Source organism: Mercenaria mercenaria, chromosome 2, assembly GCF_021730395.1.
Source record: "Mercenaria mercenaria strain notata chromosome 2, MADL_Memer_1, whole genome shotgun sequence".
NCBI lineage: Eukaryota > Metazoa > Mollusca > Bivalvia > Venerida > Veneridae > Mercenaria > Mercenaria mercenaria.
Genome location: NC_069362.1, coordinates 114,258,551 through 114,282,016, shown reverse-complemented (window position 1 = coordinate 114,282,016; position 23,466 = coordinate 114,258,551). Strand labels below are relative to the sequence as shown.

The following is a 23,466-nucleotide window of genomic DNA, read 5'->3' as shown; positions in this document are numbered from 1 at the left end:
AATTCCATTTTTCTGTTTGTTTTTCCCCCCCAATAAATACAGTGATATCAATCCATTTTAATGTATCTTTTCCAAGTTAATTTTGTTATATTAATCCAAATTATTACTGCTTTAAGTCACTTTTATTCTGACACCATGTTGTATTGTTATTCTAAGTATTTCTATAAAATTAATCAAGTGCAATCATACAACTAAGTAATAAAAAACACAACGAGTGTTCAGCACAAGGTGTAAATTTATTCTGCAAAGCTTTAACATGTGGCGCTAAAATATTTCTAGAAGTTGAGCATGCGCAGGCATGAATTATATAAAGGGGTCAGTAAAGGTTCATCATGTATGATAATACTAAACCATATAACATAGGCTAATAAATATGCAGTAAAATAATAAACATTGTGTGGAAATAAAATAGAATCTACCCTGTAAACATGAAGTCATTGGGACAACGACGGAAAACCATCAAAGGATAATCGTTGTTGGGCCATTGTTGATCCAACAATGATTAATAAGTATTGTAAATATATATAGCTGTTGGGCCAACTTTAAATTTCAGTTAGAGATATCTCTGCATTGGCCCAATATTGATTTTCAGGAAAAGACTGACACAGATCTCGAGAACATTCATTTCGAAGATCTACAATATTTTGACGCTGGATATTTTAAAAGAAATAATTATCAGACTATAATATGTTTTCTTGGCAAAAATATTCTTAAAACCCCCTTATAACTCTTGAATTTTGCAATAATTATACTGTAAGTTTACATATTCCATATTGTTCTTTACTTAGTAGTTCATTTATTTTGTCTTTTTGTAGTCATTGCTACCCATTTTAGAGAATCAGAATGCATCCTAAACTTGTTTGTATCTCTGCTTCCATTCTCTACAATAACGCTCTTTTTAACACCTGTTACACTTCTGCAGCTCTTAGGCAGTTGCATAATTCGAATTGCTTTACATTTAGATTATGACTGTAAAATGAAAAAAATCTGCAAATATCTACATTATGATGGTGTGAAAAGAAGCTGGGCAACACTTTTACACTTTTTTTCTATCTTTTACATAACATCATACATCCTTAGAGCGTTCTACTTTTTTACTTTTTCTTTCAGTTTCTCTTATGTGCGAGTGTGTGCGTGTGTGTGTGTGTTTGTGGTGTGCACGTCTGCGTGCTGTGGGTTTCGTTTTGGGAGACTGCATTTTTGGTATGTGGTATTCCCTGTTTGATATGTGTCTTTGTTTTTTTATACATTTTCTTATTCTTACGCACCGTCATTGAATTGTCAAGTCTGACAGTATGATGTACCAATGTAGATGTAGATGTGAAATCAATAGTGTTAATCATATTAATGCTACATGTGAAAATTTAAATAGTCATGGCTGTTGTGCAGGACAGACCCATTGTGTACACTACGGTAGCGCTTTTATACTGTCGCACTGACGGAATGTGTGACGTCACGCTCTATGTATAGAATGGGACAGATCATACAATTGTGCAGAACAAATTCTACCAAATTCGTTAATCAAACATAGCAAGATGTCTGCGCCCATGGAAAGCATTGCGTTTTGCACAATATTGAACGAAGTGGACTTTCTGAATGTGTCAGAGGGTTATACGAAAGATACTGTGATTTTGTCTTCAAAAAAGAAATTGTTCGATGTCTACAAGGTAGATATTCGCCACAATGGGCGGAAAAACAATGCCCATAGTCAAATGTCATATGTTTTCGCGTTATGTTTACAATTTTTTTGTGTCACAGTAACTTTCAAAAAAGCAGCAAAAGTATACATTTTGTTTGAGGACTTTTTGCGAATATTTCATAAAGGCGATTAATTCATTTTGCGGTCAAGGATGTCAAGGATAATTGAACAATTATCAATTAACGATCTTGTCAGATCTGATGTTTTTATCAGCTAATTAAATTGGTAATAGTTGTTTCTTCTTTGGCATAGACTTAATTGTGTTTGACATAAAATCTGGTAACTGAAAATGATTTTGGCCTTGTATATAGGGAGTGATGGGAAATTAAGTTCTCTAAGAGTGAACCAAGGCAGCTGTTTACCAGGACCATGCCACACTATAGAAGGAGTTAATAAAGATAGCACAATACTGGTCGTAGATGATTTTCACATTGCAGTAGCTGGGGTTGCAGATAACAATATCAGTAAGTACGGTATGGACAAAAAATGCATGATTGTATTACTGTAGGGACCAGCTTAAGCTGTACATAAATTCTGGTATTTCTTCTGTTTTTATTAGCTCACCTGTCACATAGTGACAAGGTGAGCTTTTGTGATCAACCCTTCGTCCGTGTCTGTGCGTCCGTCCGTCAACAATTTCTTGTCTGCACGATAGTGGTTTCATTTATGATTTTACTTTAACCAAACTTGCACACAACTTGTTTCACCATAAGATCTCGATTCCTTTCTTGGACTAGCCAGATCCCATTATGGGTTCCAGAGTTATGGCCCCTGAAAGGGCCAAAATTAGCTATTTTAACCTTGTCTGCACAATAGCAGCTTCATTTATGATTTGAATTTAATCAAACTTGCACACAACTTGTATCACCACAAGATCTTGATTCCTTTCTTGAACTGGCCAGATTCCATCATGGGTTCCAGAGTTATGGCCCCTTAAAGGTCCAAAATTTGCTATTTTGGCTTTTGCAGCCATATAGAGACTTCATTTATGGTTTGATTTGATACAAACTTCCAAAATATCTTCAGCAACAATAAGATCTTGGATTCCATGATGAATCTGTCAGATCCAATCGTAGTTTCCAGAGTTAATTTATATCTGATTACCTCCCCTGATTGTAATCAAAATGGATTTATATCAGTAAGTACTTATAGGACTTATTTGAAATTTCATTATTGTCATTAGTTGGACTGAGACAATCAGGGTTGATAACTATGGACTGATTTTATGTCAAATTACCTCCCTTTATTTCAAATTAAAATGGGTATATCTCAGTAACTAATGAAGATACTGATCTGAAATTTCATTTATGTCAACAGATGAACTTAGACAATCAGTGAAGATACATATTGACTGAATTTGTGACAAATTACCTCCCTTTATTTTTTTATCTAAATGAATACACCTTAGCAGCTTCTAATGAGATTGGTTTGAAACATTATTTATGTCTTCCCTGGTAAGAAGTAGTCATATTAGATAACTCTTGATTGAACATTTATCGATATGAATACTTTACTAATATATTGTTGTATAGGCTTGTACTCTGTATCTTCTACATGCATATACCAATGCATGATTACCTCCCCTGATTTTAATAAAAATGGTTTTATCTCAGTAAATATTTATAGAACTCATTTGAAATTTCATTATAGTCTTTAGTTGGATTGAGGCAATCAGGGTAGATAGCTATAGACTGATTTTATGTCAAATTACCTCCCTTTGTTTCAAATTAAAATGGGTGTATCTCAGTAACCAATGAAGATACTGATTTGAAATGTCATTTGTGCCATCAGATGGACTCGGACAATCAGGGTAGATAACTTTTGACTGAATTTATGACAGATTACCTCCCTTTATTTTATGTAAACGAATACATCTCAGCAGCATCTAATGAGATTGGTTTTAAATGTTATTTAAGTCTTCCAGGGTAAGGAATAATGTTAGTACAAAAATGCAGCATTTGAGCCTAGGACCCTCAAACTTGGTATGGAAATTGGTCCTGACTAGGTCGAAAATGTTTATCCTGATGATATTTAATGTGTATACCTATGTGCGCTATGTCAAAACTTGATCATATCATTTTGAGCAATGGTACTCAGGTGAGCGATACAGGGCCATCATGGCCCTCTTGTATTTTAATTGGTTTTCCTCAAACAAAAAAAAGGAGTCCACCTGGCTGATTGGTTATGGTAACGACTTTGAATCATTTGCCTTCATCAATGTAGGTTCAAGAGCCTTACTTGGGGCTTAGAATTTTTCTTGTGAGGAAGCCATCCTGCTTTCTTGTACTGAAGTTATGTAATTCTACCCATTTGCCCAGCCATAATGAAATAACGGCAGGAGGGGCACCTTGAGTCTTTCCCACCATGAAAAGCAGGAAAGGCACCATATGACATATAATTGTGTTGTTGTGAAGTTTAAACTAACAAAAACAAAACAAAAAATCAAACAAAAAGAATATGAAACAAACCCATATTATCAGCCCTATTGCACATGTAGTCAACAGCTTGATTCGGTACAGTTTTACTTTAATCATATATTTATACCACTGTTAACATAGAAATATTTGAATCCTAATATATTGATAAGCAAGAATTGACTAACACTCACATTTGTATGTATATTTATGTAAGACACATATGAAGCTGTATATAAACATTAAAAATCTGGCCCTGATGAAAAAAACAACAACATTAAATGCCTCTCCTATGATTATTTGAGCCGTGCCATGGGAAAATCAGCATAGTGGCTTTGCGACCAGCATGGATCCAGACCAGCCTGCGCATCCGCGCAGTCTGGTCAGGACCCATGCTGTTCGCTAACGGTTTCTCTAATTGCAGTAGGCTTTAAAAGTGAACAGCATGGATCCTGACCAGACTGCGCGGATGCGCAGGCTGGTCTGGATCCATGCTGGTCGCAAACCCACTATGTTGGTTTTCTCATGGCACGGCTCATTTGTGGTTGAACCAGTGTTTGAAATATTTATTTCAGCTGGTCTGGGTATATTTGACACAAAGTTTGGCCTCTTGAAGTCATGGCAACCGTTTCCTGACAAATGTCTCTGTAAACCAAAGGTATGTATTTTTGATATTCTTTTTAGCTGACCTGAGCCAAAGACGTCAGTCAACATTTTCTTAAAAAATCTTCTCCTAGAACACCACTGGGCAGATTACACCAAACTTCACAGAAATGATCCTTGGGTGGTCCCATTTTCAAAATTATTCAAAAAATTGAATTCCATGCAGAACTCTGGTTGCCATGGCAACTGAAAAGAAAAACTTTAAAAATCTTCTTGTTTACATAAAAAAATTTACCACTAGGTTGTTGAACCCTAAAGTGACCTTAGTACATGGCCAAGGAGTCCTCTATTGTGGTTAGTACATTGACTTCACAAGCAGAAGGTCCAAGTTTCAAACCTCACCAGGGGCTAGACTCTTGATATACATGTAACTGTTTTTAGCTCGACTATTCGAAGAATAGTGCAGCTATTCTACTCTGTGACCCTGGCGTCGGCATCACACCTTGGTTAAGTTTTTGCATGCAAGTACATACAGCTATCATTTAAAGGCATATAGCTTTGAAACTTATTTTTCCTTTTTCTAGGTCAATTACTAATCTCACTGGGTCAAGTTCCATAACTCTGTATTTTGAGCAAATTATGTCCCTTTTTGGACTTAGAAAATTCTTGTTAAAGTTTTACATGCAAGTTACTATCTCCAAAACTAATGCAGATATTGAATTGAAACTTCACATGTGTCTTCGGGGTTTAAAACTAGTTGATAGCACCAAGTCCCATAACTCTAACCTTCATTTTGGCCAAATTATGCCCCCTTTTGGACTTAGAAAATTCTGGTTAAAGTTTTGCGTGCAAGTACATACAGCTATTACTAAAAGGCATATAGATTTGAAACATATTTTTTCTTTTTCTAGATCAATTACCAATCTCACTGGGTCTAGTCCCATAACTCTGACATGTATTTTGGGCAAATTGTGCCCCCTTTTGGACTTAGAAAATCCTGGTTAAAGTTTTACATGCAAGTTACCATCTCCAAAACTAATGCAGATATTGAATTGAAACTTAATATGTGTCTTCGGGGTTATAAAACTAGTTGATAGCATCAAGTCCCATAACTCTGATATGCATTTTGGTCAAATTATGTCCCCTTTTGAACTTAAAACTCTTGATATTTAACATTTTGGGTAATATTTTCCTGCTTCTGGGACAATATTTCGAATAGTCAAGCTTGGCTGTCTTACGGACAGCTCTTGTTGATTCACAAAATTATGTCCTTTTATTCCTTTTCATTACTTCATATCAACTCAAAATGAGATGAGACAAGACTTTAAACAGCCTTCAGGATGTGATTTTAGATTAAGATCCTTTATAGGATTGCTTTAAATCCTGCATATTAAACAGCCAAGGGAAACTTCTTGAACTGTACCTGAAATGACTAACATTCTCCTGGAGGAGTTGCCCATTGCAACCAGTGTTATTGTAAATAAATTTCATGACTGCATGTTAAAGAATCAAGGGAAGTTTCTAGAATTAGAATAACTTCTGTATCTTGCTGTATCCTCCAAAACCTGAAATGATTTACATTTTTCTGGAGGAGTCGCCATAGCAACCAATGGTGACCGTAAATACATTTCATAACAAAGGGAGCACCAGTGTCTGTCTGTTTGTTTTTAGCTCACCTGAGCATGAGGTGCTGGGGATGAGCTATTTTGATCACCCAATTTATGTTGTCCATCCTTCGTCCATGTATTAATAATAATGGATGCATGACATCCATTTTTTTTCTTCAGGTGACATCTCCTCTGAAACTGATGGTCAGAATTGCACCAAACTTGGTCAATATCATCCTTGCGTTGTCTTATATCAAGTTCATTCAATGGTTTAGCTTGGCCCCTTTTAGAGGCCACTAGAGCTAAAAATAGAAAAAATCTTTAAATAACTTCTTTTATGAATTGCTTGATTGATCTTCATCCCATTTGGTCAGCGGCATCATTATTAGATCCTCTTCCAAGTTTGGTCAAATGGGGGCACTTGGTGCCTTTCAAGGGTGACTAGAGTTAAAAGTACAAATACTTTTAAACAACTTCATCTCTTAAATGGTTTGATGGGTCTTCATCAAATTGGTCTGTAGCCTCATTTTAAGGTCCTGTTTCAATTTTGTTCAAATTTGGGCACTTAGACCCTGTTAGTAAAAACAGAAATACCGTATTTTGGTGCGTATAGGTCGCGGTAATGTATAGTCCGCATCTAATTTTTGCTCTGGAAATTGTCGGAAAATTTAAGTTCTAGCTTATTAGTCGCAGTTAAATTTCGGATTTTTTCCCTAGCAATATTTACCAGCAAAAAAGTTATGGCGGCGGCCATATTGATGCCGCGGACAGAATTATTATCAGAACCTGATTGGTGGAAATCGCACAGTGTTATTTTCGATCCCAACCGTTTCGTACCAACAGTAACAGATTACATCTCAAATCAAAGAAAAGCGGCTTTTTGACACTAAATGGCAGTAGTCGGTTTGTGTTTACATTTTGTAATTATGCAAGTTAAAGTGTGAATTGTTTGCACAGCAATTATAACACCTTTCCGCATCATGTAATTAACTGCGTTCTTTTGATTCTGAGTAAAAAGATTAACAAAATATCTCCTTTTGGATTTTTTTCTTTTATTTAAAAATCAAAAGAAAAAAAAATATCTAAGTTTTTTAAAACGCTAAGAATTAGTATAAACAATGTTTGGAATGGAGGATGGATCTGCCCGGATTTTAACCAACCCGGAGTACATGTACCTGTCAATGGCGTCCAGTAAAATGAAAGTAGAAACAAATGTAATTCAAACTGCAAAAACATCTTTGAATTAAAGTCATTCGTAATTTTAATAGTCTGTATGGGTTATTTACGATATATTTCATTAAAAGTAACCGCTATTGTTTGAAAAACAATCGATATTGATACTTTTTATCCATTTTGTTCGTTCGTAACAGATGCATGTAATTTTGCGAGAGCTGCGGTCAGAAAATTGGCCCGAAAAAAATTACTGCTGGCAATGTTCTGTCGTATAGGTCGCAGGAACTTTTTCAGGCAGCAAAATGGGTAGAAAAAGTGCGACCTATACGCACCAAAATACGGTACGTTTATAACACTTCTTGATGAAACTTTATCCAACTTGAAGATGTAGCATCATTATAAGGTCTTCTTCTAAATTTGTAAAAATTGGGGAGTTGGGGCTGGCACAAAAAGTAAAAATAGAACCATTATCATATGAGCCGCGCCATGAGAAAACCAACATAGTGGGTTTGCGACCAGCATGGATCCAGACCAGCCTGCGCATCCGCGCAGTCTGGTCAGGATCCATGCTGTTCGCTAACAGTTTCTCCAATTCCAATAGGCTTTAAAAGCGACCAGCATGGATCCTGACCAGACTGCGCGGATGCGCAGGCTGGTCTGGATCCATGCTGGTCGCAAACCCACTATGTTGGTTTTCTCATGGCGTGGCTCAATATTGTATTTTCCAAAATACCATCAGCCTGTTCCAATTGTCTGTGTATTTTTTTCCATCCAATTTTTAAGACTACAGCCTCTGGAACTTTTCAACATCGTGAGCAATTTATGATCCTCTTTCAAAGTTGCTAAGTCTCTAGTCTGTTTAAGCTCTGAAATTCAGGTGAGCAATCTAGGGCTGTCATGGCTGTCTTGTATTGGAACTTTGAGTCTATGTTTGAAAGTAGTCAAATACTTTAATTTTTTGTTACTTTATTTCAGATTTGTAAAGTAGGAGGTAATTTGTTTATGCCATGTGGTACAACACTGTACAGGTACAAGTATGAATGCGAACCATCCACTTTAGTCAGCCTTCTAGGACAGGCGAAAATAGACAGTGCAGACAAGCAGTCAGTCCCTGGTCACTATACATGGAACCCAAATAACATGGTATGGTTTAGTCTCTTAGAGGTGTAGCCACATTGAGGTGTCTTGGTGTTCTATTTAAGGTTTGAAATATTTTTTTCGGAGTTCATGCAAAATGAACCACAAAATAGGATCGGCAAATCCAAAATCATGCTAGTGATTCGTGTTTAATTTGCTGATCCTATTTTGTTGCATTCTGTTTGCATGAACACCGAAAAAAATTAATTCACTTCTTATTATATGCCCAAAGGGAGACGTATTATGTTATGATGCCGGTGTCTGTCTGTCTGTCCAATCGTCCATTAGCAATTTCGTGTCCGCTCTGTAAATCTTGAACCCATTGAAGGATTTTCAAGAAACTTGACACAAGTGTCCACCACATGGAGACGACGTGCAGAGCACATGTTTTGGATAGCTTGCTTCAAGGTCGGGGTCACACTTAGGGGTCAAAAGTCATATGACTTTGTTTTGTGTCCGTTCTGTAACTATTGAACAGCTTGAAGGAATTTAAAGAAACTTGGCATAAATGTTCACCACATCGAGATGACGTGCAGAGCATTTGTGTCGGATGGCTTGCTTCAAGGTCAAGGTCTCACTTAGGGGTCAAAGGTCATACCTTTGGGTGTATATTGCTCCGCATTGCGGTGCTCTTGTATTTACATTTTATTTCTTTTCCTTTTGTAAATAAGGTTATATCGTAAATTTCACAAATTTTGTTTCATTTAACATTAAAATCAACTTCTGGCCATTCTGTTTACAAGATGGAACAACTGTGAGGCCATCTAAGGAAAGTTCTCCCTGACTGTGCGTGAACTGTAAAAATAGCGGCCTGTTATAAGTAAGCAGCTTTGTTATAACTTTGGCACCTTCCCTTTTGCTGTTCATACAAAATAAACCTCGTGATTTATTCTTTTTTGTCAAATCATTGTATGTTTGTAATAATTTGCAAAACATACCGAATTGTTGTAAGCATGGGTGCCCTTCTTAAAAATTTAATTTAACTCAGAAACAGTAATTATGAGTTGCATTTGAAGCTTTAATGTTTCTTTGTTAAGCATGTTTTGTTTATATTTTAGAGATGTAGTGTGAGTCAGCCATCAACGCATGTTGCTGAATTACTGAAAACTTTGACAGAGTCATCAATGGTAAGTGTAGAATCATACAAGTGAAGAATACTGTGACACGATGTTTATTTAAGAAATAATATATCTTATTTAGTGATTTGCCGCCGAATAAATCATTGTTTGGAGTTCAGATGTGAAGGAATTATATCACGAGGGCGCAGCCCGAGTGATATGATAATACGCATCTGAACGACAATGATTTTATTCAAGAGCAAATCACTAAATGAGTTATATTTTTACGATTCTAACACATTACCAAGGACTTTAAAGTACATCCTTGACGGCATTCATCCTACGGCAGCCCCTATGCTGTATGACGCTATGACGTAATAATTGTGACGTCATAACAGTGAATTGTTGTATAATAATTCACTGTTTTCAGCCTTCTTTGTTTTATAGGAAAATGAATCGGATCGTGTTAGAATGGAAAATATTGTGATTAGATATTTTTAAGTGGTAAGTTGAGCATAATGTGACATGATGTTCATCAGTGGTAAGTGGAGAATCATGCAAGTGGATGATAATGTGATAAAATATCAATGATAAGTTGGGTAGAGAAAAATGTGACATGATGTTATCAGTGATAAGTGGAGAATAATGTGTCAAAATGTTAATTAGTGGTAAGTGTAGAATAATGTGGCACAATGTTGATCAGTGGTTAGTGGAGAAAAATGTAATACAATGTTTATCAGTGATAAGTGGAGAATAATGTGGCAAAATGTTGATCAGTGGTTAGTGGAGAAAAATGTAATACAATGTTTATCAGTGATAAGTGGAGAATAATGTGGCAAAATGTTGATCAGTGGTTAGTGGAGAAAAATGTAATACAATGTTTATCAGTGATAAGTGGAGAATAATGTGGCAAAATGTTGATCAGTGGCTAGTGGAGAAAAATGTAATACAATGTTTATCAGTGATAAGTGGAGAATAATGTGGCAAAATGTTGATCAGTGGCTAGTGGAGAAAAATGTAATACAATGTTTATCAGTGGTAAGTGGGATGTTTATCAGTGGTAAGTGGAGAAAAGTGTTTTTATATTGTTACAAGAAAAGGTTTTCCATTTTGTTAGCCAAAGTAACCTAACATTGTCAAAAAGTGTACAATGTTGATATTCTAATATTTTTAATTGACTGACATTAACCCTTACCATGCTGGAAATGACTGATTCTGCCTTTACGACCAGTGTAAATCATGATCAGCCTGCACATCTGTGCGGTCTGATCATGATCTGCACTGTTCACTATTCAGTCAGTATCTTTTTGTTAAGCACCCCTTTTAACAGTTAACGGTACTGTCCAAATTCAAAGATAGGCAAGTTCATTATAGGCCTAACTAAACTAAAGGAACCAGCGTGGGAGCCATCTGGTCTAGTCGCATAATGGCTGCCAGGTATTTGAACACTAATTTTTCACTTGACATGGCAACAGAGGTCTAAATTAAAAGTAGTTTCTGTTTAAATTTCATTGTAGATGTATTTGTGACATTTTTGTAGGAAAAATGGGAGAGCAGGTTGTATAGAAGTGTATCTCAGTTGTAGTATGAGTAGTACTTCCAGGTCACAGCAGTGTGATTTTGATGTCAGTTTACAGTAAGCAAATGTGACCAGAGAAATCTCTCTTAGAAGATACATGACCCCTACTTTTCTCTTCATTTTATATCAGTTTTATCATAACTCTTTAAAATGAGGTAAAGATTTGTTCTCTGAAATGGGTAAAGCTATGTTTGGTAGCTCTTTAAAAAATGTCAGTTTTATATAGAATATATAGGGAAAACTATTTAACTGGTTGTGACCTATAGAAATTTAGCAGGGTTAGGGTTAAGTAGTTTACTTCCTGTTGTATAAGAAGGGATATTATTCAAAGCTTAAAATAATTAGTATTGGAACATCTGAGGTTGAGGGGTTAGGGTTTCTGACTCGGGATCAGTTTCTGCTGACTGCTTTTGAGTTCAAGACTCACTCAAGGTGGTCAATACTTCATGTGCAGAAACCATCCTTTTTAAGCCTTTAGTTGAAATACTGCCTAAGGAGGCCCCAAGGGTCTTCCAGCACTGCACGAATTGAGGTCACCTTATGGTTTTGATTTTGAGTTACTTAAAATATTAAAAGCTGTAAAAGACTAGAGGTAATAGATCTTTTTTATTCTGAGAGATTGTTGAATTAGGTCCTGTGAAATCATTAGTATTCGTGGGGGATTAATATTCGTGGATTTCGTGGTTGAGTCAATCCACGAAATTTAATCCTAACAAGTAAAATTCCCAATCATTTTATGTTCAAAAGTTGAAATCCACGAATTCATATCCCCATGATTTTGCCGTTTTAACCAAAACCACGAAATTTCATGCCCACACAATTAAATGATTTAACAGTAGCTTGGTTTAGTTGGAGATGCCATCAGTAAATAAGGAAGGGGATTTGCGAAGTAAAATTTCTGTTGACTATTAATTCAGTTGTCAGTTTTTCAAATCTGTAGAATAAAGTCAGACTAGGATTTATTTATTGTTGCATTGTTGCCATACTATTAAGTTTGGAACAAGAATTTTCATTTGCTCTTATTTTTCAGACTTATACAAAATTCAAGTCAGCATTTAGCCGGCTTTTGGCAGAATTGAAAAAGATTGAGAACCACCATTGGTTGTCAACAAGTCACATGACTACACTGGTGCAAAGGATGATGGATGAGAAAAAGTTTTGGGCAAAGGAGGAATTGTGTCAGTTGATTACACTGAAATGCATACCACTTAGGTGAGCTTGGTGCAGTATTTAACTTCATATGAATCAACACATTAACTTAACCTTTACCCTGCTAAATTGGTCTATCATTCAATTTGGGTAATTTGGGTAGTACCATTTATTATTCAAAGGGGTGTAATATAAGATCAGTTTCAGGCATACTAAAACAATCTTTTGATTGCTTGGTAATACTTTCGTACATTTGAAATATACAGGTAATCGAAATGAAAATGTTAAACAAAATGAAAATGGTATTTTTTCTTACAGAAATATTGGCTGTCATTCTGTCCTAATGTTTATACTACCACCAAACAATGATTATTTTTTTGTGTGGAGGTATTTTATCCTGTTCCTCCCAATTTTTTCCCCTTGAACATCTCTAAAATCAATACAGATAGTACTTTGAAACTTCAAACTGGCGTTAGGAATCATGAGACAAGTTCACAGACAAGGTTTCATAACTCTTGACATTTCTTTTGCAAAAGTATTTTCCTTTTCTTTTAACCTTTAGCGTGCTGGCGGCAAATGATTCTGCCTCTGCGACCAGTGCAAGACCAAGATCATGGTCTGCACTGTTCGCTGTTTAGTCGGTAAATTTTCAGTGAACACCCCTTCGAATAATATATGGTATTGCCCTATTTGAATGATGGCCCAGTCCATTTTAGAACTTCAGAAGGCTAAAGGTTAATTAAAAAAACATTCCTTCCGGTTATCTTTGTATTGTTTTCAGAAACCTCTCCAGCTATTCTTTTAAAACTTGAAGCATGCCCTAAGGATTATGAGACAAGTTCATGTACAGGTATCATAACTCTTCCTAGGACAAAAATATTTCCCATTTTGCATTGTAGAAAATGTTCTTTCCCATCATTCCTGTACTGTTGTCCTTGAATATCTCTGAAATTGATCTAGATATTATTTTAAAACTTCAAAGATGCTTTGAGGGTTATAAGACAAGTTCACAAGTTCCAAGTCACATACTTCTGACTTTTCTCTTGGCAAATTTCTTTTTTGCTCTATGAAAATGTCCCAAAGTGATATTAACTTCAATAATTTATGAAATCTTCGCATACCTGGTTTCAATTCACACGTAATTCAATCAGCAGTCTTGTTATATATTTGATAAAATTGTGTATTGACTGTTTGTAAACATATTTATTTGTGAATAATTTTGTAAACATATTTATTTGTGAATAATCATAATTGTATATTTACCAGACTGCTGTTTTTTAAGTGTAGTCTTAAAATAAAACACTTATTGTATGATAATTCTGACATATATACAGTCTATGGACTTGACTAAGGCGATACTCATTGAGGACGATAGACCTCAGTGAGTATCACCTTTGGTCAGGGCCATAAACTTGGATATTTTACCTTGGATATTTACTGCATCAACATGCAATAACTGTTTGATATACATGTCTGCATGCTAAATGATTCCTTGGTCAGGTCCGTAAACTTTGATATTCCTATAAGGAATTCATGAAAAACTGGCAAATATTCATGTGAATTCACGAAACATAATTTGACAGATAATCTCTTATTCAGTAGTTTAACTATCTTCTAAAATGACTATTCAAAGCTGAGCCTGGTAACTACTAACTTAAAGATCATTTATTTTTCTCTCACCTTTAGTATCATGGATGAGTTATTCAGCTGTCTTGTACAGAAGTCAGAGATTTCCATGCTACACACTATATTAAATACTTTACCAAACATACCAGAGAAATGTTTATGCCGGGCACTGTCATTCTTTCTTCAGTAAGTATTCTACATTGTAACAACTCTAAGTTCTTGCCGACCAGTTTGTGTTTTCACTACATTCCAGACTTAAGTATATTGCTCAGAATTTTATGTTACAGTCTAGATCACAAATAAGACAAGGGGTCTTTTAAAACATGACTTCAAAATATAGATAGCTACACACTTAAACAGAGTGTATCTTAAATATGAAAAGGAGTGAAATCAATGAAATGAGGTGCGCCATGAGAAAACCAACATAGTGGCTTTGAGACCAGCATGGATCCAGACCAGCCTGCGCATCCGCGCAGTCTGGTCAGGATCCCTGCTGTTCGCTTTCAAAGCCTATTGCAGTTAGAGAAACCGTTAGTGAACAGCATGGATCCTGACCAGACTGGGCGGATGCGCAGGCTGGTCTGGATCCATGCTGGTCGCAAACGCACTATGTTGGTTTTCTCATGGTGAGGCTCAAATGTGATTTTGTTAGCTCGACTATTCATAGAATAGTGAGCTATTGCACTCGCCCATGCGTCGGCGTCGGTGTCCGCGTCCGCGTCCCGATTTTGGTTAAGGTTTTGTATGTAAGCTGGTATCTCAGTAACCACTTGTGGGAATGGATTGAAACTTCACACACTTATTCACTGTGACAAACTGACTTACACTGCACAGGTTCCATAACTCTATTTTGCTTTTTTACAAAATTATGCCCCTTTTTCGACTTAGAAATTTTTGGTTAAGGTTTTGTATGTAAGCTGGTAACTCAGTAACCACTTGTGGGAATGGATTGAAACTTCACACACTTATTCACTGTGATGAACTGATCTACATTGCACAGGTTCCATAACTCTATTTTGCTTTTTTACAAAATTATGCCCCTTTTTCGACTTAGAAATTTTTGGTTAAGGTTTTGTATGTAAGCTGGTATCTCAGTATTTACTAATGGGAATGGATTGAAACTTCACATACTTGTTCACTATCATGATCTGACATGCACTAAGCAAGTCCCATAACTCTACTCTCTTTTTTTTTTCAAAATTATGCCCCTTTTTCGACTTAGCAGTTTTTGGTTAAATTTTTGTATGTAATCTGATATCTCAGTATCCACTAATTGGAATGGATTGAAACTTCACACACTTGTTCACTGTTATGATCTAACATGCACTGTGAAGGTGCCATAACTCTACTTGGCATTTTTACAAAATTATGCCCCTTTGACTTAGCAGTTTTTTGTTAAGTTTTTGTATGTAAGCTGGTATCTCAGTATCCACAAATTGGAAAGGATTGAAACTTCACACACTTGTTCACTGTCATGATATGACATGCAGTACAGAGGTTCAATACCTCTACTTTGCATTTTACAAAATTATGCCCCTTTTTCAACTTTTGTATTCATTCAATTGACAAGGCTGTTGAATAGTCGAGCGTTGCTGTCCTCCGACAGCTCTTGTTTTGATTGTTTTGATTGTTGGATGCCTGTTGTAAGTGCGTCCACCATTCACAAATTCCTTAATTTAAGTCTTAAAGAACATCTCCTTCTTTATATATAGTGTAAACTTTGCTTCTTCTTGGGGTTAGGACAAGTTCTCTTATTACACACACGGTGTATGGGGGCCATGCATGTCTGTGTATTCATTTGTCTGTTCAGTCCATCTTGTCACTTGATATCTTTGTAACTGGCAGGAAGACTTCATAGAACTAGCATTAAATTTTAACCTCATGATTTGTGTAGTGCACAACTCAGGTCTCCAGGCCAAATATCAAGGACACACTTGGGAGTTCAAAGATCAGATTAACTTAAGTTTATTTCTTCTCCATATCTTCTTAACCACTGGAAACATTTTCATAAAACTAGCATCTATTCAGTTGTTAACCTCATCAAGACGCATACAGTGTGCTTAACCCAGATCACTACATCCGAGGTCAAGGTCACACTTAAGTTAGTACCCACTCAATATTGTCTAAAAAGCTTGGAAGATTTTCATAAAACTTACGTTGCTTGTTAACCTCACCAAAACGATGAGCAGAGCATGCAACCCAGGTCACTTGGTCCAATGTCAAGCTCAGTCTTCAAGATCAAACATCAAATAACTTCATGTCTGATCCATATCTTTTAGAGGACACAAGTCTGATCATTAGATCCAAGGTCAAGGTCATACTTGAAGGTCAAAGACCAAATAGCTTAACTTAAATGTGTCCTCTCTATATCATCTATACCACAGAGAGAACAATTTAGTAAAAGTAGCATCATATGTTAACCTCATCAATACAACGTGCAAAGCACATGACATGGGTCGCTAAGATCAAGGTCAAGGTGTGGTCTTATGGATAGAGTATCAATAGTTTGATTAAAATGTCTTGGCAGAAGGTATGACTGTGTCTTGTCATACCAGTTTCATCACATCAGCACTGGGTCTAAGGGTTTAAAATCACGATACGATTTTAAATCAGTCTCTAAATGCTGCCCTCCCATACGTCAACTTTGAGTTTGAACTAAAACATTTACCAGTCAGATGCTTCAGTTGAAAACTTTTTCCACTGTTAGTTAATTACTTGATACAGGTTTTTCCTGGAAACCAACTTCAAACTGATTCATATAAGTCACAATCTAAAGATTTTTGGCAACCGTGCTAAAACAGACTTGTATTAAGTTTACTGAACTAACATAAATATAATATTGTAGGTGTGATGAGGAAAAATTACCAACATTGGATGAAATGGAAGATGAATCTAGTGAGGATGATAATCAGGATAAGCCATACAGTTGTCCAATTAGTGCAAGCAGATCTGCTATCATGTATCCTTACATAGAAAAATTTATACTGTACAGTTTGATAATGTATCACTGTCTCCATACATACGTTAATCTTTAGCCAGCTAAATTTCTAAAATGGACTGGTCCATCATTCAGTTTGGGCAGTACCACTTATTATTCAAAGGGGTGTTCACTGAAAATTTACTGACTGAATAGCGAAAAGTGTAGACCACAATCACTCTGCAGGCTGATCTTGGTCTGCACTGGTCGCAAAGGCAGTCACTTGCCGCCAGCAGGCTAAAGGTTAAGGACAACTAATATTATTTTTCATTACATACCTGTATAAATTCTCTTGTATTTCACAAGTAAATATGAACAGACAAAAAAAAAATCTGTATTGTACATTTTAATTGAACATTTCTGGACTACTTTCAATTAATATGCATGACCTGACACAGTTCTATTAATAGCGTACATAATAACTTCACTAAGTTCTATTTTAAAATCGATAAACATTGAAGATTTTGTTCAAAAACAAGAGGACAAACAAAAAGATGGAGGTATATAATAAAAGGGTCATTATCACAGTAGCTAAATCTGGGATTTTGTATTCAGTTGTTGTGGATTTTGCCAAGTCAGATCACACTCAGGGGGCTTGAGTGCCTAGTATGATCCGACCTATGAAAGTTCAGTAGAGTCAAGTACAGCATCCTAGGTACTGTTATAATAACCTCATTATACTCAAAACAAATGACCCTTATAGGGATTCATATCTTATTTACATGCCTGGTCTCTGTTTCTTAAACATAGTTTGACTTCATCAAATGTTTGATACAACTTTGAAAAACATGAATCAATGAAATAAACAAAACATTCTGAAAGAGCAGTTGTTATCACAAGACTTAAAATACAGCCTAAGATGTGTATTGTTTCATCAGATCAATTGAATTGTCAGTATCCTTTATTTTAGAAATTTAGGTTTCTAGTTTTCTGTCTGTATGATCTGTAACCTTTCTGCAAGTAATTCCCAATCTGAGGTACTTTGAGAAATAATTTGTATGAATCCTTAAGTTGGATCAAAGTGTTTTCAGTTTCAATGCATTTTTCATTAACTTTCATTTGTGTGTCCCTTTCAGAGTTGAAAGTACTTAAATTTACCCATACATCTGTCTGTTTTTCCATCTGTCCATTTCAATTTCTGTTGTGATATATATCTCAACAAGTATCTGAGCTAAAGTCATGAAACTATTTGGGATTGTTATTCGGAATGTGAAGTTGTGTACCTGAGGTAAGACCAGAGTTACGACCCTTCATTTAGGTAAAAATGTGCATATAGGGCCTGAAAGTTACATGTATCTCGAAAATTATGTGACCAAGAGCCATGAAACTATAGTTATGTTGTTCAGCATGTGATGATTTACCCACTCCTCATTTGGGTAATTAAAAGCTGGGATATCTTGTGTGTAGGTCAATGAAATCATAGGAAAACCATCTGATTCAAATCAGAATTTAACTCGAGGTACAGTGCCTGTATACATTAATAAAAAATAACTATTTCAAAAACTTATAATAATTGTAATTGTTTAAGGTCATTTTTAGCTCATCTGATTTTTGGAAAAAAAATGATGAGTTATTGTCATCACTTGATCGGTGTCGGCGTCAGTGTCTGCGTCGGCGTTGCCTGGTTAAGTTTTATGTTTAGGTCAGATTTTCTCCTAAACTTTCAAAGCTATTGCTTTGAAACTTGCAACACTTGTTCACCATCATAAGCTGACCCTGTACAGCAAGAATCATAACTCCATCCTGCTTTTTGCAAGATTTATGGCCCCTTTTGGACTTAGATAATATCAGATTTCTTGGTTAAGTTTTATGTTTAGGTCAACTTTTTCTCTTAAACTATCAAAGCTATTGCTTTGAAACTTGCAACACTTGTTCACCATCATAAGCTGCCCTGTACAGCAAGAAACATAACTCCATCCTGCTTTTTGCAATAATTATTGCCCCTTTTGGACTTAGAAAATCAGTTTTCTTGGTTGAGTATTATGTTTAAGTCAGCTTTTCTCCTAAACTATCAAAGCTATTGCTTTAAAACTTGCAACAGTTTTTCACCATCATAAACGGACGCTGTACATCAAGAAACATAACTCTATCCTGCTTTTTGCAAGAATGATGGCCCTTTTTAGACTTAGAAAATCATGGGTAGGACAATATTTCTATTATACAAAAAAAATCAGATGAGCGTCTGCACCTGCAAGGCGGTGCTCTTGTGTTACTACTATTGTTAAATTGATCTGCAATGGGTTTATGTCATTGAAATTGATTTTGCTGTGTATTTTTGTTTTGAAAATGTTTTCTGATCTCTTAGTAGAAACAATTAGTCAGATTTTACTGGTAATCATGAGAAAAAGTTATCTAGTAAGTGAGACTATATTTGAAAAAAAGATTTATTTCAGTTCTTTGAAATATTACTTGTTTATGTGGTGCCCCTGACTGTTAAAAATAGCCTGTTGTTTGCAGATTACTAAAGATAAAATATATTCCTTAACAGTAACATAGAAATGAGATTCTTTGTTTACCATACAGTGATACATTTCTCCTGGAATGCTTGAGAAACGTTTCATTTAAGGATGCCTTGGTAAGCAGTATGTCGAGGGTTGAACGCAATACTGTAGTAACTCCTATTAAATAAAGAAGGACTTACGATAGTATTGCGTCCAACCCTCGATGTGTGTATACTATCAGTGAACATTCTTCTTCTACTGTAATAATTTTGTAGGTATTTCTGACAGATGGTATCGTAAAGTTGTCTGATTATCAGAGGACAAGTCTGTTTGTAACTTTGTACTGCCCCTGTCTTGATAGTTGGTAGCAAGTCTACTTACCCATGTTGTATTGTGACACTTGTCATTAAACGTGCTACTTTAATGCATGAAACAATGGTCTCCCAAGATACTGCGTTACAATATTCTGTTAGAACATCTTACGCTGAAATGACGTCAGGTTGACATGTGATAGTTTTTGTTGCAACAAGAAAGAGCGCTACAATATTTTATCTTCTGTTTTAGATTAAGGGTATATTAGAATTGAAATGATAAAAGCAATTGTGTTTTAACTAGTAAATTGATAAGTCAGAATCGGTTATATGTCACCAGATTAATTCACTTGGGCTACACCCTCATGAAATTATTCTGCACACCTATAACTTCTTTTCGCATATTATTAATAACATTAAAACATGATTTTTCTATACATTATTTCTTAATTAATGTATAGTGTGTGTAACAAAATGTAAAGGCAGTCAGTAATTATTGTACCCCCCGACAACAAAGTTGTAAGTGGGGGTATACTGGTTTCAGGTTGTCTGTCTGTCCATAGACGCAATCTTGTGCGCACCATCTCTCCTTATCCCCTTGACAGAATTTAATGAAACTTCACACAAGTGATCAGTACCAACAGTAGTTGTGCATGGGGCATGTTAGGTTCTTTTAGAAAAAAAAATTGCAGAGTTATGGGACTTTGTTTTTTTGTTACTGTACTATATACATAGACACAATCTTGTGCGCACCATCTCTCCTCATCCCCTTGACACAATTTAATGAAACTTCACACAAATGATCAGTACCAACAGTAGTTGTGCATGGGGCATGTTAGGTTCTTTCAGAAAAAAAAAATTGCAGAGTTATGGGACTTTGTTTTTTTGTTACTATACTATATACATAGACACAATCTTGTGCCTTGTGCGCACCATCTCTCCTCATCCCCTTCACACAATTTAATGAAACTTTACACAAGTGATCAGTAACAACAGTAGTTGTGCATGGGGCATGTTAGGTTCTTTCAGCAACAAAAATTGCACAGTTATTGGACTTTGTTTCTTGTTAACATACTATGTACATACAGTCTGCATATGCAATCTTGTGCATGCCTAATCTACCAAACCCTTGCACACAATTTAATGAAACTTCACACAAGTGATCAGTACCAACCCTAGTTGTGCATGGTGCATGTTACATTCTTTTAGATAAATATTCTGCATAGTTATGGGACTTTGTTTTTTGTTACTATACTGTATACATACAGTCTATATACATACAGTCCACATAATTATGCAGTCTTGTGTGCGTCAAATTGCAATGTACTGTGTCAGTGCATGCGGGGGGTACATTCATCACCTTTAGTGATAGCTCTAGTTTTATCATGCTAACTCCTCATCTGAAGTGAAAAGTAGATTTCTTTTCAGTTGTATTGTTATCAGTTGTAAACCATTTCCAAAAGTGTTTTTGTTACCTAACATCAGTCAGGTAACCAATTAACATACTTTCTTCATGCAGCCATCAGAGTGAACTTATGCCTTGACCAGGATTCAAACCTTTGAGCTTCTGATTGGAAGTTGTTTGCTGTACGTTTTGATTTGTCTAGACAGGCAGTTGATCTTGTACATGTATTTAATATGAACTAAATGAAATTCAAACAATTTATAAGATATAGTCAACCCCACTTATGTACTTACAAAAAAAAAAGAAGATACAAATGGACTGTGTAGAATTCATTCTTTTTGAAAAGAGGATTTTTTTTTTTATTTCAGAAATTACTAGAATATCTGTGCTATTTGTTGGAAACAAAGTCTGGTTTTCTGAAAGGAGGGAAAGAAAGGAAAAGACAAAAACTGTCACAGATACAGGTATCTATGATATTTTCTATTATTATCAAATGACATTCAAGCTTTGTTCGCTTGAACTCGATTGGCCTATGGAAAAAGGATATCTGTTCAAGCAGTTGGTAGTTTGTGCCAACCAAGTGTTAGCTACATTTGTATTGTTAGGTCAGACCTCTGTGAACTTTAAGATGTACTACATATCTTAGTTACATGTAGTATATGAATTAACCTTTACCCTGCTACCCGCCCACTTAGCTCAGTAGGTAAGAGCGTTGGTGTACGGATCTCGGGGGTCGCGAGTTTGATCCTCGGGCGGGGCGTATGTTCTCCGTGGCTATTTGATAAACGACATTGTGTCTGATATCATTAGTCCTCCACCTCTGATTCATGTGGGGAAGTTGGCAGTTACTTGCGGAGAACAGGTTTGTACTGGTACGGAATCCAGGAACACTGGTTAGGTTAACTGCCCGCCGTTACATGACTGAAATACTGTTGAAAAACGGCGTTTAACCCAAAAACAAAAATTTACCCTGCTAAATTTCTAAAATGGACTGGTCCGTCATTCAGTTCGGGCAGTACCACTTATTATTCGAAGGGGTATTCACTGAAAATTTGTTGACTAAATAGCAAACTGCAGATGCTGATCTTGGTTTGCACTGGCCGCATAGGCAGAATCAATTGCCGCAAGCAGGCTAAAGGTTAAGGAATTAACACTACAACAATTTCTGGTTTTGTTATGTGTATCTTCACAATGATATAATCCTAAGGACCAAAAATATTGTTGGAGAATTCCAGCCATCTATGTTTGTGTGATGGAGGTAGAAGAATATGTATTATATAGGGATTTTGCCAGGGTCAAGTGGGTAGTTAGAGGAAAGGGGGTATTTGTGCAATCAGGGTTTGAGTGAACAAAGTTGGACTACCTTTCATTCATGTTATTATTAAACCTATATCTATGGCACTTCCCATTTAGTCTTAATACAGTCAAATGATTAATAATAAAAAGTTGTACTGGCTTGTGGGTGGAGCCAAAAACATGTATTGACCTTTGACATTGAGGTCATGACATTTTGACATCATGACAAAGGAATGACGATTTAAGAAAACAATGTTGGAAAACATGATCAGCCAATATACTAATGTTTGGATTTGACTAAATGTGTTGTTAGATTTAATTATGTCTCCCCCAGGAGACATATTGTTTTTGCCCTGTCCGTCCGTCCGTACGTCACACTTCATTTCCGAGCAATAAATGGAGAACCATTTGACATAGAACCTTCAAACTTCATAGGTTTGTAGGGCTGCTGGAGTAGACGACCCCTATTGTTTTTGGGGTCACTCCGTCAAAGGTCAAGGTCACAGGGGCCTGAACATTGAAAACCATTTCCGATCAATAACTAGAGAACCACTTGACCCAGAATGTTGAAACTTCATAGGATGATTGGTCATGAAGAGTAGATGACCCCTATTGATTTTGGGGTCACTCCGTCAAAGGTCAAGGTCACAGGGGCCTGAATATTGAAAACCATTTCCGATCAATAGCTAGAGAACCACTTGACCCAGAATGTTGAAACTTCAAAGGATGATTGATCATGAAGAGTAGATGACCCCTATTGATTTTGGGGTCACTCTGTCAAAGGTCAAGGTCACAGGGGCCTGAACATTGAAAACCATTTCCGATCAATAGCTAGAGAACCACTTGACCCAGAATGTTGAAACTTCATAGGATGATTGTACATGCAAAGTAGATGACCCCTATCGATTTTGGGGTCACTCCATTAAAGCTGAAGGTCACAGGGGCCTGAACAATGAAAATTATTTCCGGTCAGTAACTTGAGAACCACTTG

General features: G+C 36.0%; 1 protein-coding gene across 1 annotated transcript in view; it reads left to right on the top strand.

Annotated features, from left to right (window-relative positions):
* Window positions 1-23,466, top strand: part of LOC123565008 (nucleolar protein 11-like) — a 255,647-nt gene that overhangs the window by 226,500 nt on the left and 5,681 nt on the right. Inside the window, exons 6-14 of the mRNA XM_053537597.1 lie at window positions 2,011-2,163; window positions 4,689-4,771; window positions 8,472-8,639; window positions 9,692-9,760; window positions 12,301-12,482; window positions 14,106-14,231; window positions 16,891-17,004; window positions 19,519-19,597; window positions 21,548-21,643. Coding sequence (XP_053393572.1) covers window positions 2,011-2,163; window positions 4,689-4,771; window positions 8,472-8,639; window positions 9,692-9,760; window positions 12,301-12,482; window positions 14,106-14,231; window positions 16,891-17,004; window positions 19,519-19,597; window positions 21,548-21,643 — 1,070 coding nt within the window. The remainder of the gene's footprint in view (window positions 1-2,010; window positions 2,164-4,688; window positions 4,772-8,471; window positions 8,640-9,691; window positions 9,761-12,300; window positions 12,483-14,105; window positions 14,232-16,890; window positions 17,005-19,518; window positions 19,598-21,547; window positions 21,644-23,466) is intronic.